At 47.4% G+C, this 17,209-nt stretch overlaps 1 protein-coding gene across 1 annotated transcript in view; it reads left to right on the plus strand.

The window, feature by feature from the left end:
* LOC144731532 (putative DBH-like monooxygenase protein 2) overlaps positions 1-12,396 on the plus strand; it is a 49,749-nt gene extending 37,353 nt beyond the window's left edge. Inside the window, exons 9-13 of the mRNA XM_078612661.1 lie at positions 783-879; positions 3,084-3,143; positions 5,430-5,560; positions 7,101-7,251; positions 9,603-12,396. Coding sequence (XP_078468787.1) covers positions 783-879; positions 3,084-3,143; positions 5,430-5,560; positions 7,101-7,251; positions 9,603-9,794 — 631 coding nt within the window. The 3' untranslated portion in view covers positions 9,795-12,396. The remainder of the gene's footprint in view (positions 1-782; positions 880-3,083; positions 3,144-5,429; positions 5,561-7,100; positions 7,252-9,602) is intronic.
* The last annotated feature ends 4,813 nt before the right edge of the window (positions 12,397-17,209 follow it).

Below are 17,209 nucleotides of genomic sequence, written 5' to 3' on the forward strand. Positions count from 1 at the left end.
TTAGTCATTCAATTTCGTTACTGCATAATCTTGTCCATGAATTTATTGACGTATACCTGCTTTCGCATAAGAGAGTGTCATGTGCTTGTTTAGAATTAAAATTGCTTATCACCAACTGTTCGAGTGCTTCTTTCCAAGTCCATGCAAAACTATCTTATTCTTGATAACTGTATCCTGCGATGAGATATGAAAATGGAGACCTAAAATATCAAAACACACACTAAGATAATCGGTAAACGTTTAATCGACGATAATCGTGTTATCCTGATTGATATAACTCTGGATAAACGAAGCTAAGCCTAATTATCACAACTGCACACATTAACATAACCGCAAGCATCCGCATAAATTACTACGCTTATCTCCGCGATTATCATAATTTATGCATATAATTACTCACACCATCATAATTTATGCATGTTAATACACACATTAACATAATTAATGCGATTTGCGCAATTTTCGGAAAATTATTCATTTTTATTATTTTTATCAAAATTTCATAACCCGACACATACAACACCCTCCAGAATCGGGGGGTGGAGGAGTGATGCTTGCAACGAGCGGCTAAAATGCAGCAAGTTGGCAGGCAGTGCGGGGCACATGTGGTGCATCTTCCAGGAATCTGTCGGTCAACACCTGGGTCTATCGCGTGACTTCCTGCCAGCAGCAAGCCTTTCACACGCCTGGTACAATCTCTGTGGTGACGTCACCGCCACTCAAGTGGTAAATGACGCCAGCTGATGTTTGTGCATGTCTATTTGTGTGCGTGTGTGAAAAAGGAACGGCAACCAGGTTGGAAACCTTGGTCGTGACATGGGCTACGACTTTGGATTGCAGGAGACACGCTACCTCAACAATCTGACGGCCGTTCTGCCGGTGAGCGCTGACAAATGCCCGCACATTGTACGTTCACGTTCTCGGCGCGATGGGCTGCGTTTGCATCCAGAAGAGAGTTTTTCCCTGCTGCCATGCAGCATGTTTATGCACACACCTTGGGGGATATTTTGTTATCCAACTACCAGCTTTGGGTGTGGCTTTGACGCTTTCTCACTCCTGGGGCTGTGTCCGCACTGGTTGCTCATCTGCCGCAATGGTTTGATGATCAATGACATGCAATCCCCACTGTCTCTCGTGCCTTGTCAGAATAGGCACACCCTCTGGAATTTGGTGGATGTCTGTATTTGTGAAAGTGAGACATTTTTTGCCGAGCTGTTAGTTCTTTCCATAATACAGGGTGCTTAAAAAAAGTGTTATCACTTATATGGGACTATCGTTTTTAATGGCAAAGAACGGATAATACACTGTAACATGCTAACAAATGTATCTTAATAGCTTCAAAAAGGCAAAGAGTCTCCACTTGTTCGCCATCATTGTCAATACACGCCTGGAATCTTCTCCAGCTGGTCTCCAGAGCCCCGAGGCACATTTCTTGTGGTATTGTTGCAAATTCTCGGAAGTGTTAACATTTTTTTGAAGCACCCTGTATCTTGGCCCACTTTCCAGGTCAGGTCACACCATCTTAAAACATAAAACCTGCGTTTTGGAAAAGGAGATTGTTTTCTGCGATTTTTTGCGTATTTCTTGTTCGAAGCAGGGCGCCATGGTGGTGAGGTTTTAACTATCTGACTTGGTATACAGGAGGTTGTGGGTTCGATCCCGACCGTCACACCTTTAAATGCGCTTAGAGTGTTTGGTTGTTATACATTTCCACGCGATAAGCCACTTCGTTGACCTATCATTTGTGACCAGGTCGCTTCTATAAAACAGCTTTATAGCTCAGGGGGCCTTATCTGCTAATATAAAACAAGTTTAGTTTAAGTTCAACCTAAAGTTTAGATAGAACAGCGTCCGCACCTGTCCGTGCGGATGCTGGAATGTAACCATCTCCAGACTCATGGGTTTTCTTCCACACGTGGAATTCTCCTTAAAAAATAATTGGACAAATGTTTCAATGGAGATGGACTCTTCAGAAGCAGTTTTGAGACTCGGTGAGGTCTTCCTGGGTAAATAAATCGTAATCCAGTGGAGCACCACAGTGACCGGAGAGTTTGACACGCAACCGGGATATTATTATTATTATTGCGAGTTCAAATTCCGAACAGGGGTCATTTAAAATAAGTAATATTTTTAAAAACTTTGAAAAAACTTTTTTTAAACACGCTTTTATGAAATGTACTAGTAATGGCAGAACTCCACGACTCCAGGAAGTGGCCCCGAAGCTTGCCATAACGTAAGGGACCGTGGTGATTTACAGCTAACGTCAATTGAGCGTGGACAATTAGACCCAAGCCGAAACATAACATATAAAAAATAATGTTTAAAAATAAATATTTTTATGATAGATTTTAATATTGTCATCAGTATGACATAAGTATACCAAGTTTGCAGTCGATACCACATTGGGAAGTTGGTTAAAATTGAGTTACTAGATTTGAGGATACAACAACGACAACAACTACAACAACAACAGAGTGAGTTAAAATAAAGCGTGTAAAAATAAGTTCAAATTTGTGGGAACTCAAACAGCTGTCCTGTAGACAGACACAATCCCACCAGAGGAATGTGAAATATTCACAAAGAGCTCAGGGTTGTAAACAGGAGATGAGAACTAATCCACAGTCCATCGAACACGAAAAACTACTTAACTGTTGATAAATAAAATATTGAATACATTTGGTGCATGTATTGTTATCCATTAAATGTAGTGGACAATAGAAAGACCCTCCGATTAATTCACATTCTCCACGACAGCATCTCACGTGCGATGATGACGGGGCGATCGCTTGCTGTGCTGCTGTTTTCTCACCGTTGCCCCAAGCTTGCAATTTAGCGCTGAAAAATCGGCAGGAAATGATGTGGTTTTGTCATTTGTACTTTTAGTGACCTGCTTACCTTTTCTCTATTTTGCACTCCCATCGTTTCTCGTCTTGTTTGTTGTTGTAACTTGCTGACCCTCGCCCCCGACTAGGACACCTGTGAAAAAGAGCTTCATCGCTCTTCGGATTCCACCTCCTCCAGTCTAAACAGAGATTCGGATTGTGTTCTGACATCTCAACTGCGCTGTCTGTGTGATGATTCAGGGAGACCAGCTGGTCACGGAGTGCACCTACAGGACCACAACCCGCAACGTGACCACCTTCGTACGTTACTGGCATGAGCACTCGGATAAAACTCGCTGTGACCAACAACATGAAATCATCATAGAATAACAATTTTAATATACTTAGCATCTACCTCTCATGATGCTTCACAAAGATGTAGAATTATATTCAGCCCTTTATTTCAGAATGAAAGTAAATAAAAAACTGAAAAATAACATTGAAACAATGAAACGGTAATATTTTAACTGAAGCAGTCGACACCGCCACACAGAGACCCATTGCAGCATTCATACAGCGACACCAACATCCAAGATTACGACGCAAATGTAAAAAAAATAAATCGTCTCTGTGTCCAGGCATTTCCTGAGCTGGTTTTGAGACACCTCTCCATGCCTTCCCATTGTCTCTCATTCTCCAACGCTCTCCAGTACTGTTCGTTCTACTCTTTTCTTTGCCCTGCCTTTTTGGTCTTCTCTCCTCCACAACTCAAAGAAGCATCTCGGTTCAATTGCTTTCCTCCATCCGCCTCGTGTCACTGCACCCGTCTAATCTTGGTGAGATCTTTTACCCTGTCAAGGTTATTTTCTTACCATGTATGTCTGCCATAAGACTGTTAATCACCCTATCCTCGACAGTTCATTCTCAGCAAGCTTAAGAGGAAATCGCGTATCAGCTGCCCGTGTTCAACTGCTCCTTCCTTCCTCCTAGGGTCCACGTTCCACAGTCGAGCGGTGTCTAAACCGGTCCTAGGGTCCCCTTTTGACAACACTGCAATGACCAGTGTGGTGAAGTATGGTCAAACAACCTCCATGCCTGACAGCATGGGGTGGCCGTAGTCCAGAATTTAAATGTAGCAAAGGCTGTAAAATGCAGTTGAGTATGAGCACATCGAACGTTTTGTAAACGACCTTCAGGGATGACATTATCAACAATTTATTTAAAACCGGTCGCTCTCGACAGTGTTATTGCAATCGTGCTATTGGCATCGTGTCACGAAGGAAAGACGTTTCCATTCACAAACTCTCATAAGTTATAGGTCGGTTCATCTCTCTATGGTTTTTTTTTGTTCACTAAAAAGGTGCTTTGAGATGCCATGGCATATTAAGCACCCTATACCAAATCGACATCTTTATCCTTCCAGTGAGCAGTGCACCACCTCGTATCAGAGAATGGCCCGAGAAGATTATGCCAGATAACTACTTTAACAGATTCCTCCACTACGTCTTAATACTAATAATGTGGCACACTTTTATATGCCCTGCAAAGAGTGTTTGCCACATGGCAATAAACCCACAATGTTTAATCCTTAGATGCCTAAAATATACCCCTGATTAAAGTAATAAACTAAAGTTATTGTAATTGCATTGTTCAGTAACCAAATTGAGATCAACTTGCTAAACTTGAACACTCAATGTTTTATTATTTATTCATGGTTCCCTCGGGTTAAAACCAGAATATCAGCAGTGCTGGTGTCAGAATGTCCCCCCCCCCCCCAAATGTGTTTCCCCCAAGCGTGTGTTTTCTTTCCCCCTGGAACGCAATCTTAATCATTGGTTCCTTGATAATTGGTTTTTTACCCTTCTATCTGGCAACAAAACTGACACCTTTTTTTACAAGTAGTCATGTTTGCATAGACCACAATACCTGCAGTCATAATGGAAACAAAAAACATAACTCTGATAATGTATGCACTGTCCTTGAAGTTGATTGGTCCACACCCGAGACTGGCAAATGAGGTTCCAATGGTGTAAACATTGGTTCCTTGTTAGGGCAATGCCTTTTATCCACACTCATATGGGGAGGTGCTATTGGCAGATCCCATTATATGCAATAATCCATGCATTTATCCACTTGAAAAAGCAGACGGATGAATTTGCAGACAAACCCAGGTTATACTCCTTTCTATTGAAAAACATCAACATTATCGTCACCATCACCTCCTTACCCCAATCCTTAACCTCGCAATCTGCCTTCAAAAACAAATTTCATGGACTCATACTGAACTAAACAATGTTTTATTTTATCAGGTGTATCATGTGTACATTTATAGCAGCCAAATAGTTTGAATACATGTTTCTAAATGTGGAGGGAAAATCCACACGAACACGGGGAGACGTGCAAACTCCAAATATACAGGCGTCAGGGTCTGGATCGCACCCACGATCTCCTGCATACCAGGCGAGGTAGTTAACATCTCGCCACCGCGGCGCCTTAACGCGACCAATTACATGCGGAGATGTGCTAGCATTGAGATGCTTTATTCATGCAAATTGTAATGTATTGTTCCTCCACTCAACATCTCCCTCCTTGCCCCTCCCGTCACAGGGTGGACTGAGCACGATGAATGAAATGTGCCTCTCCTTTCTATTCTACTACCCCAAAGTGAACATTGGACTTTGTCGCAGCATGTACGACATAACTGCTGTACCTCCAGTGATGGGATTCACTTTGTATTTGTGAGTGCAAACACACACCAACAGAAACACACCCGCACTTGAAAAAACAAAGTACAGTCTGTCCTATAATGCGTTCCTGAAGAACACCGCTTTATGGAAAAATTGCGTTATAATGAATAATATCGGGTAGAGCACAGTCCGCGAAAACACGTGAGATACGTACCCAGGCTGAACAAAGACTGAGGCGTGTGGGTAGCAGTCTAGAAGCATCCAGCAGCATCCCGCCTTGCATGATGCTACGCCGAGGCAGCCGTACAACCGCTTATTTCTACTCGTGTGGCATAATTCTGTTCACTCGATCACGTTATATGCAATGCAATCCCTAATACGTTAATCGCGTTATATCCAATTCGTGTGACGAAAACTACGAGTTATAGGAGAACAGACTGTATTCCCGTAATAGCCCAGAAAGTGTTGTTTCTGAGCATCTGTTAACGCCGGACACAGTGCTGCAGTCCACCGCAAAGAAACAGATCACATCACAGTGACACTCAATGGCACGCTGCACTGGCTGACGGTCCGGCAAGCCGGATTGAGACTACAAGCTGTACGTGCCCCGTCTATGTTGTACTGCTCCAGTGTTAGCACCAATACGCACTGCCCTATCTAGCCGAGACGCAACGTGGTACCCAGTCTATGCCTGTGCCAATGGCCGTCAACTGTGGTCGGCAGCACACCGTAAGCCGATCGTCCCACGCACCGAAAGGGACATCTGGTGCACGGACCCCGTAAGATTGTGTTGCCTATAAGGCTCGGCCACCCACCCACCCACCCGCTCACCGACCTGGTCGCCGCACTTTGGCGATGTCCGGCCCTTCGACGTGGAACTCATTACCCGGCCACTGTCCACGAGATTTTTTCCCACCGCCAGCCAGTTCTCGTGGTAGCACTCAACGACGTGAAATTTCCCGCGCATCTTTCGGGGCACAACTGTGGCGCCTTCATGATAGCCATTGTTGCTATAACGGTGCGATTATGATAGGCACATACACCGCACGGGGCGAGTGTGGGATGTGGCCAGGATCACGCGGCCTCATTTGTCTCCCCAGTACTAATTACGCACCTCACCAAGTATTCGTATGAGGCTGAGATGACACAGGAGAGGCCCAAGACCAGGTTACATATACGCCACTGATGTTAACCACGGATAGGAAATGGGACTCGGGTTGCCAAGTTGTCAAGTTTGGGAAAGATGTATTTATCCCTCCCATCCCTAGAGGAAACTTGAAGAGATGACAACTTAAAGTACGATCCCGGTGATTAAAAAAACACGGCCAGCGAAAATCCCATCATTCCCTCCCAACCATAAACCATGGTTGTTAATGTGGTTCTGGGGGAGTCTTATTGTTAGCGTTAATATGGCAATTTAGGCTCATGGCTGAGGAGGAGATATGGATAGACAGTTGATATAATCGCTTACCTCTTCCAAAAAATAAGACACGCGAAGACTACACTTGCATAAAGATTTAAGACGATTACAAACGAATAACAGCCTAACATGCCTCATTGGGCACCTCTCCTTGACCAAAACTTTGCACAGGCAATTGGCGTTTTTCATCACCAGCCCACAAGCGTTCATCGTAAGTATTTTATTTTACCTCTATGACGTCATCCCCTCGACCGAGCAGCTGGTTCGCCAAGTGGAGAGTGCCGCTCGTAACTCAGAGCAGTACGTCTCCTCCGGAAACGAAGTGAGTATGGGTCGGGGGTGAGAAGACTGGGGGTGTGGGGGGGCGTGAGCATCTCGATCAGTGGTTCTTAAACCTTTACTGCAGCCTTGCATCCCCTTTGGTTCTCAATCGTAAAAAAAAATTAGAATGTTAATAAATACATTGGGCTTGATGAACTTAAGTGCTTAATTTGTGTTTTCGATTATTTACCTTCGAACAAAAAAATGTGGCCATTTCTCGCACCCCCAGAAAAGGGCATCTGGCACCTCCCAGGTGGTGCGTGCACCCCAGGTTAAGAAACCACTGGTTTAAACTGTCGTTACGTTGCTGCATTATGTATGTGGGAACGTAAATGTGTATCTGGCCCCCTCCTGTCCCTCTCCCCCACTCTGGCCGGCTAAAAAAAAACATTTGAGGACGACATGTTATTCTGCGCTGTGTTCTCGTCTCCTTCCGCATCACGTGGCTGGTTGAGATGAGTGGACAAGTTTACCACCACCACCATCTACTGGACAAATGAACCTTATGGCGGGACCCCGGGGTCCCGAATAAACGGAAGTCAAAATCGTAATTAATTGATTTTTGGCGACTCCGTCTCACCGCGCACATAAATGCCGCGACCCACCTGGCGCGGATCATTCTGTTGTCATGTCGTCCAAGCGCAGCGAGGATGAATGCCCAGAAGATACACAACTTTGATTAACGCATCGTGTAGAGCTCTTCAAGAGGAATAGATCGCCGTATCATTCGCCTTCAACAGACAAAATTACTTCTAGATTTGAAGCTTTCGTGACTGCAAGGATTTATACTCTTTGGTTTTTTTGGTAAAGTCACGTAGGTAAACAATCAATAAAATAAATTAAAACAACTAAATTAAATCACGACGTTTCGGAGGTAACACAAGCTTCCTTCATCAGGTGTAAAAAAGGCACAGCAAAATAAATAGCGAAAGTTATTTGTGATGAGACATTGTTATATAGGGTAAAGAGGCGGGGGAGGAGCCAAGGAGGACGGGCGCAGGATGGGGGGGGGGGTTGGGGGTGGATGGAGCCAGGAAGGTGAAGGTAGTACTACACGACGGAGCCACGGATGGGGGAGGGGGGACGCAGAGCGGGGAGAGTAGCGGTTGAGGTTTAACATGGTTAATCACATCTTTCCAATGATTGCTCAATGTAAATCCATCTTCTCGGTTTAAGTTATGTCTATGTTTGTATATCTGTAAGGCCTCATGGACACATCTTTGGTGGTATCCAGACGGCTTGCAGAGTACCTTGATATCGGAGAAAACAATATCATGATCACTCACAGCGTTGTAACAATGATCAGCAACCGCTACTCTCCCCCGCTCTGCGTCCCCCCTCCCCCGTCCGTGGCTCCGTCGTGTAGTACCACCTTCACCTTCCTGGCTCCACCCACACCCCAACCCCCCTCCCATCCTGCGCCTGTCCTCCTTTGCTGCTCCCCCTCCTCTTTCCCTATATAACAATGTCTCATCACAAATAACTCTCGCTGCAGTTATTTTGCTGTGCCTATTTTACACCTGATGAAGGAAGCTTGTGTTGCCTCCGAAACGTCGTGATTTAATTTAGTTGTTTTCATTTATTTTATTGATTGTTTTACCTACGTGACTTTACCGAAAAAACCAAAGAGTATAGACAAAATTACGTCGGCAATGCAGTTTATGCGAGAGCCGGGGGCTTATGGAACCCTGGGGTCCCGCCATAAGTTTCATATGTGAAAAAGAGCTTTATAGCTCATCGAATTCCAGTATAAATAAATATAATTCCGTATCAAACAAAGTGGAACATGAGTTTCCCCCCTTTCCTACCCTTCCCCAAGCCCGCTCTTCCCCAACACCTCCTCCTAATGGCTACATTTTGTATCTGCTCCCACTACCCGATGGCGTCACTACACGTGAAATCATCATCGCGACGTCACGCTCCTAACGCTTTGTGACGTCATCCCATTATGCGGCTTGAAACGAAACGTCATCACCAATGAAATGGTTTTGAGGATAAATGCATGTGGAAGAGTGTTGCACGGTCCGTGCATTCTTCCTAGTTTTCACCGCTCAACCCCTGAAAACGTGACACAACTGATGATCAATTCCACCCCGCCGCTCAACTATGCACTCCAGCTTCTCGTCACCAATCCATCACTCTTCCATTCAGCACCAAACTTCTCACACCACTCCATCACTCAAATTGCATACCTCATCCACATTACTCCACATTGCTTCACCAGTCCGACCATCCGACCCGCACCACTCATACCAACACCACTCCCATCAATAAATGTTTAAGGCATGGCACGTCGCTCATCCTTTGCTCGATTTTCCATCCCTGCTGCTGTGTTTGTGTGTGCACTTGCAGTTTTCCCTCATATCCGTCGAAATGATCCCCAAGCTCCCCGCGGACCCCACAGTTCAACCTTGCAGCACACCCTCCACCAACACAACCACCTCCACGACGAAGGGAAGTGCTTCCGGGATGAATGTCGCTCTCACCACACTTCTGCCGGTGCTCCTCCTGCATCTGATGCGGACCGCTCTGCTCGTCGCCTGAAGCTCTGTTCATCGATGTGGATGCCCGCTACGTACACCACCTTCTCCACCACCTGCTCCCTTCATCACGTACACCACGTGCTCCTCCATAAACAACATCCACCTCCTACTCCACCAATTACACCACGTTATTTACATCGCCTACACCACCTTCACCTCCACCACCTACTTCACCTCCACCACCTTCTCCAATACCACTGCATACTTCACTTCACCACCTACAGCGCCTTCCAGTCCCCCAACTACAAATAGTTGGAAAATATTGGATGGTAATTATGTTTATTTAGTTATTAATGACAAATGTGTATGTGTTCATGTTAATTGCAATATTACACACTCCATCTTCACCACCCATCATGATTACCATTCATCACCAACACCATAACCCATCATCAACACTCCGGTAATCAATAAATGTTCTCATGGAACATTCTTAATCTATAAGTAAATTAAACGTAATTGAGGAGTCAGGCTTTGCCTAGAAACAGGTTAGTAGGCCTCAAGCCTTAGGCCTAACGGTTTAAACTTTAATTTGGTTACTCAACTAAGGTGTTTAATAACTTAACAATCACAGAGATTGTTAGATGGCAGATCTTCAGTCACCCCTAAATCTGTTAGTGCATTTTTAACTAATTTGAGGATTAATTCTCACGCTGCAGACTTCGTCCAATAACAGATTAGTAGGCCTCAGGCCTAAGTATTTTAACTTTAATTTAGTTCCCCATCTAAGGTATTTAATAACTTAACAATTTTACAGAGGTCACCTTAATCTATAAGTATTTTAAAAACTAATTGAGGATCAATTATCTTGCCGCAGGCTTCGCCTAGTACCAGATTAGTAGGCCTAAATGTATAAACTTTAAATGTGTTTACTCATAGAAGGTGTTTAATAACTTAACAATTTTTACTGATATCCATAAATTGCAGATTATAAGTCACCCCTTAATCTATAAGTGATTTTGTTAAATGTAATTTGGGGATTAATTATCTGTCATGTTATCGTGGTTACAGCTGTTCATAAATGTTGCAGAGGTAAAGGTGCAGTCCTGCAATTGCCGGCTCATGCCGCCACGACAGGAAGCTTTCGAAAGCCTGATGAGATCTTCCTCAAATCACTACTGTGTTGGCGTATAGCATATAATATGCTCTCGGCCTTCATGGGGTAAACCAACAAGGTAACATGATTACACTCAACTTGGATATGAAGGAACAAGACATTATGACTCTTAAATAACAGCTCATAAGATCTGTGGCTATCACATGCAGTATTTTTTATAGAGCGTCATCATGCGAATAGCAATCCCATACCGCAATGTACGTCTGAGCTGCTGCTCCCGGGGTCTACCTGAGCTGCTGCTCCCCGGGTCTGCCTGAGCTGCTGCTCCCCGGGTCTACCTGAGCTGCTGCTCCCTGCGTCTGCCTGAACTGCTGCTTCCTGGGCCTGCCTGAGCTGCTGCTCCCCGTGGCTGCCTGAGCTGCTCCATGGGTCTGCCTGAGCTGCTCCATGGGTCTACCTGAGCTGCTGTTCCCTGGGTCTGCCTGAACTGCTGCTTCCTGGGCCTGCCTGAGCTGCTGCTCCTTGGTCTGCCGTAACTGTTGCCTGGTTTGCTCAGAAACGCTCTCCGTTAGCAAGGAGCCGAAGCTTCTGCAGGAAGCCCTCGACCGTCTTGACCCGCTCCTTGAGGTTTTTACCCTTCACCTGCTTGATCAGGTTATTTCCCTGTACACGAAGATGCTCATTGAGAGAAAAAAAGAGTGAAGTGTTAGGTCACATGCACGCTAGCGTAGAGAAATAGCAATGCACAAAGGTGTGCTTACAAAAAACAATAACTTGAATGACTAGTCAACTTCGTGACCTGGAGCTGATCGCCACCACAAACTCAAGCACACGGGCGAGAAGCTGTACATGTGCGACGAGTGCGGCAAGACATTACTCGCGCTCGGCCGACCTGTACGTTTTCACTTGTGTGTTTAACTGTTGTGGATCTTTGTTATTTTAAAGATGGCAGTTCTGCTGTGTATTCTACTGCTGTCCCTCCCGGCCATATCTAGTGCCAAACACAACTCCACCACTGGCAGCCCTCGTTATTTTTTGTCCATACTTGATGCTCCATTTGCCACTACATCTGCTAGTGAAACAGCTTGTAGCCACTTCTCCACTCCATCATTGTATCTTTTTAAACCTTTTCTCTGTCCTATTACTTCACCAGCACTCCTTCCTAACTTCATTCTGCTCTTAAAAATGTCGCCATATGCAAGCAGCAGCTATTCGTCCAAGGTTCGTTGCTCTTCATCCTTTCACAGAAAATATTTGTGCAAACTGTTAATTCTACTTTTCTTATTTCTGGGAGGTATTGAGCTTCACCCTGGCCCAAATGTAAATAGCTCATTTCTGTAGATTTTTCTGGCAGAAAAGGTGTTGGTGTTCTACACGTCAACATCAGAGGGCTTCATCATTAGACCTCCTTTGCCAGTACCAAAATATAATAATAGGGTTTTTCCCCTTTTTTCTGGCAACAAAACTGAAACCTTTTTACATGGATTCATGTCTGCATTAACCATAATACTTGCAGTCAAATGCAAATAAAAAGCACACGATAATATATGCATGTCTTTGAAACTGTTTGGTCCACACCAAGGGACAGCTTTATTTTGAGTCTCGACCCAATTGATGCTCGACCAGAGGACGCCAAAAGGCGTACAGCTCAAAGCCAATGCACTATCAAAGTAATGAGGGCTCGGGGTGAGCATCTACATCATTAGACCTCCTTTGCCAGTACAAAACTATAATAGGGGTTTTCCCCTTTTTTCTGGCAACAAAACTGAAACCTTTTTACGAGGATTCATGTCTGCATTAACCACAATACTTGCAGTCAAATGCAAGAAAATACTGATAATATATGCATTGTCTTTGAAACTGATTGGTCCACACCAAGGGACGGATTTCTTATGAGCCTTGACCCAATTGGTGCTCGACCAGAAAACGCCAAAAGGCGTACAGCTCAAAGACAATGCACTATCAAAGTAATGAGGGCTCGGGGTGAGCATCTACATCATTAGACCTAGATGTAAGGGTGTCATAAGCAAAATAGCATAAGATAGTGTGGGGGCTGACGCCCACCTCCCCGTGAGCAGGCGAGGTGCGACGTCCACCCCCTCCACTCCCCCCTATTCCTCGGCCACTTCCCGCCAGGCCCCCGCCGATCGGGTGATCACCCCCCCCCCCTGCATCAGCGCCCTCTTTGAGGGACATGGCTAAGTGTCTAGCTCACCACCGCCCGGAGTTATCCCACACACTCCCATGTACACCACCACTAATGCGGAGGTGGCTGCGTGCATGCGCGTGCCGGTGCAGGCGCACGTCCACGGCTAGCGCTAAAAATAGTATATGCACGCGCCGCTCCCCCCTCCTCGTGGCTAAGCCATAACCCGCGTGCCCGCAATGCTAATGTAAACTGAAAATAAACGGCGGCTGTATGAATATGCATCCCCCCCCCCCCCCGGATAAGCCTTAATCCGCGGGGTACCACTACTGATGCTACACGAAAAGAAGGAGATGACCTGCGGCAGGACCCTGGGTGCACGTCTCGCCGTTAAGGCTTTCTACTGTGTAAACGCGCTGCGTAAAGCGTGCGTAAACGACGCCGACTCTGTGTGCTGCAGTAAATGCATCTCACGCGCACTCTCAAATCACTCGCAAACCGTCGCAGTCGTAGAGATGGTAATCTATGTGTAAATGGCAAGGAGTGGATTTAGCACACCCCGACCCCCACCTTAATCACTCACGCGGCACAGCAGGTGCGCGTTTTCTACACCCTCGAACGAAAACCCGCGTAAACAATGACGGTCGTATAGATGGTAATAGAGGCGCACCTCACACCAACCCCGCGCCGACACCCTGCAACCCCGCGCTCGCTCTCTCACGCACCCCGCACGCAGTCGCTCTACTCAAAAATCAAAGACCACGCCGAAGTTCACCCATACACACATAAATCACACTACACCGATCTTCTGAACTGAACTTTATTAATGGCGCGTCTAAAGAAAACCCTGTGCACTCCCGGAGTAAATATTCTACGAGCAGCGCCTAGCCTATCCCTATTCAATCTCTAGGTGTACCCCCACTCTACTTCTCACCTCGCAGATACACGCACGGTGTCCCACGGATGCTGTGGGAGTCGGAGAAACAAGGATTTGAGAGGTCTCTGCCTGGGGTCGAGTCGTAGCAGCACTCGCTAGCGTCTCTCGGACGCTGTGAGCGGCTGGGAGTCGAACCGGGCGGCTGAACGGCTGGAGGAGAACTGCTTAACGTTTTTCCGCCCCCTCCTTTTAAGCCCTCGGAATCCAAAGATCCAGGGTCACGTGGTGTTATCCTGCGCGGCCAATCGGGCGCCTACCGATTTTAAACCGATGCCTCGCCCCTACCTGGAGCGTTGCTTCCCATTACACCTCGATCCATTGTCTACGCACCCGTCCTCCCCATCCCGGACTCAACCGGTTTTATCGGGGTGGCCGTCCTGCGGAATACACATCTGCAGTGGGTCCAGGAATTTCCCTCCCACCTCCTCGTCTGCGCTGCCCGCGTAATATCCCCCCCCCCGGCCCCTTCCCCATGCTGTGAGTGTCGCATTGCGGTTAGGCCGGTGAGCTTCGTCGTGCCCATACAATTTTAAGCCAATTCACGGGGGCCGCAATGCAATTTGGCCTGGGGGGGGTCGGCCAATCTCCTAGCAATGGGAAACCGTGGGACATCCCCACCAGAGGCCCCTTGAGTAAAAACCCATGGTACCAGATGACCCCCCCACGAGACCTTACGTGGGTGCGTGTGTGTGTTTAGTGGGGGTGTGCGTGCGTTCGTGTGAAGGGGTGCGAGGGGATGGCAGCGCCGGCGGAGTTGCTCCGTTGCGGTGGCACTACAATAACAGAGCTGTCAACATCGATGGACGGGGAGTGGGAACATGTCAGAAGGAGGTGAGGAGACACAGCAGGGATTAGTTTAGAGGAGGGGCCAGGGAGAGAGGTGGTGGGGGGGGCAAGATGACGGCCGAGACTGGGAGCTGCACGTGGCATATAAAGAGAGCCCTTCCCCATGTGTTGAGCCTCCTTGTTCCTTCTTACAGATGCGGAGTGTCCTTCCTCCCGGCGTGTGTGTTTTTGGTGTGCGGCGCACACACTCAGTCGGAGACGAGGTAGTTGGAGGAGGCACTGTCTCTATTTATCCGTCCACACCAACTGCGGCCTGCTCTATCTCGACCACGCTGCCGTACAGCCTGGCCTAGACACAACCCTGTCTGTGTTGCACCGACGGCGTCGACCGAGACAGCCAACTACTGTCCGGCTGCGCAATGATCGGGCGAAGGCGACAGCGACGATGACAGCGACGACGCGACAAGTCCACTCCCAGAAGCAGCAGCCCGGAGCTCTCGCTCTCCGCTGCTTATATTCCCCTCGGCGCAGCCTGGCTCCGCCCTAGCCGCGCCTCCCTTCTCGAACCCACCAGGGGCCTCCCAATGAAGTCTACCATGACCCTTGCCCCAGTTCCTCCGCCCTGCCGGCACACCCGTGTATATGTTCAACGGTGTGTGCTCTCTCCACCGCAGTTGCTGCTGCTGGCCAGCAGTCGGCGCTGTGTCACTACAGATGCATGGAACGTTGTTGTCTTCCTCTGTGATCAGCAGAACAAGTGTCTCTCTGCCTACACGACTGACGTATTTAGGAAACAAAATGAAACGATTACGCAAGGAGACGACGCGAGCATCGTTCACACGAGTTGATTAAATCAATGACATTTCGTGAGCTTTTTCCGGAAGACGAAATCTGTCAGGAGTTTAAGCTCATGGCCTCTTAACTCAACTTTCAAACATTTCTTGTCTCACAGTGAAAATTACCAGCGCCCCACTCGGGCGACGACTGGACCACCCTCCTGCCACCTGGAGGTACACTAAGCAATCTTTCCGCCCCCCCGATCTGGACGCGATAGAGTTTTACTGCGTAAACTAGTGTTCATTGCAAGGCACGGTGGCCTTTAGTGCAACCCCTGATAATACGCAAATGTCAAAACACCCCGTCGTGCGGTCAAACTCCCAACCGTTTCAAATGTGTGGCTGCCCTCATACTGATGTCTTATCGGCAAAAAGTGCCCCCCCCCCCCCCTCTGAAAATTAGTCAAGAACACCAGCGTAAACATCGTTTTGCACAGGGATAACTGCCACTGGGGGGGGTCCCTGAGACTAGACTGCAGCAGGGCTTTGTAATTAGCATCCCGATGGCCCCAGACCGAATACGATCTGGGGCCATCGGGATGCTGCTGTTCTCTTGTCTCCCCCATTGTCTGCATACCTCCGCAGTTCGGGTTCGAGTCCTTTCCCGAGCAGCGAATTCCCGAGATCCCTGCCGATCCTACGACTGCTCCCCCTGCGCCGCCAAACCCACGACGCCTGCGGACAGGGGCGCTGCTGCGTGCGCCCACGGAGGCCAGGGAACCCGGCCACACGTGATGATGCTGCCGCTGCTGCTGTTGCTGCTTTGAGGTGCGGGTGGCGCCGCGAGCAACAATAATGAAGAGGCCACTAGCCAATCGTAGACTAGCGCTACCTCGAAACCAGTGGTGCTCATAACCTTTAGTGCAGCCTTACACCCCTTTGGTTCTCAATTGTAAAAAATGGGTTATGTTACTAAATACGTAGGTTTGTGTTTCGATTTTTTACCTTCTAAGAACATCTGGCCATGTCTCGCACCCACAGAAAGGGCATCTCGCACCCCCAAGGGGTCGAGTGCACCCCAGGTTAGGAACCACTGCTCTAAACTATTCAAAACTTTTTTGATTTTACCAGGTAAGGCCCACTGAGCTTTATAGCTCTTTGCTGGATGATGGCCTCCCTACGCCACGTTGGTTATGAGGTTTCGTTTGACCATACTTCGCCACGCTGGTCCGTGCGGATCAGTGAAGTGGACTGGGCCAGAATTGGCTCCGACATCGCTTCCCCCATGTCCTCCCTGCCCTCTCATCATCCCCGACGTCCACATTCAATCCTCGACCTCTACTCCCCTTCCCGTGGTGTCCCGTGGGTAAACATTTATTTTTACGAACATTTTACCAGGATCTGTAATACATACACACAATCGTTCCTAAAAAACGATCCCAAATGATTGCCCAACGAAGTGGCTTATCATGCGGAAATTTATAGCAGCCAAATACTGTACTCTAAACTACTAACCACACTCGCCAACTATCCTCTTGCCCGGTGTTTCGCGACTTTTTTTGGCCCGAGGAAACACTCAGCCGATGCAAACATTTCCGCGGACCACCCAGCCCCCCTATGCCTGGTGACAAAAAGCATTCACGTCTCTAAATACCAGGAATGCAAATGTATTAATATAACCCGGAACATCCTTTATATTTTTTAAACGCAGCTG

Source organism: Lampetra planeri, chromosome 2, assembly GCF_965212315.1.
Source record: "Lampetra planeri chromosome 2, kcLamPlan1.2.h2, whole genome shotgun sequence".
In the NCBI taxonomy this organism is placed as follows: domain Eukaryota; kingdom Metazoa; phylum Chordata; class Hyperoartia; order Petromyzontiformes; family Petromyzontidae; genus Lampetra; species Lampetra planeri.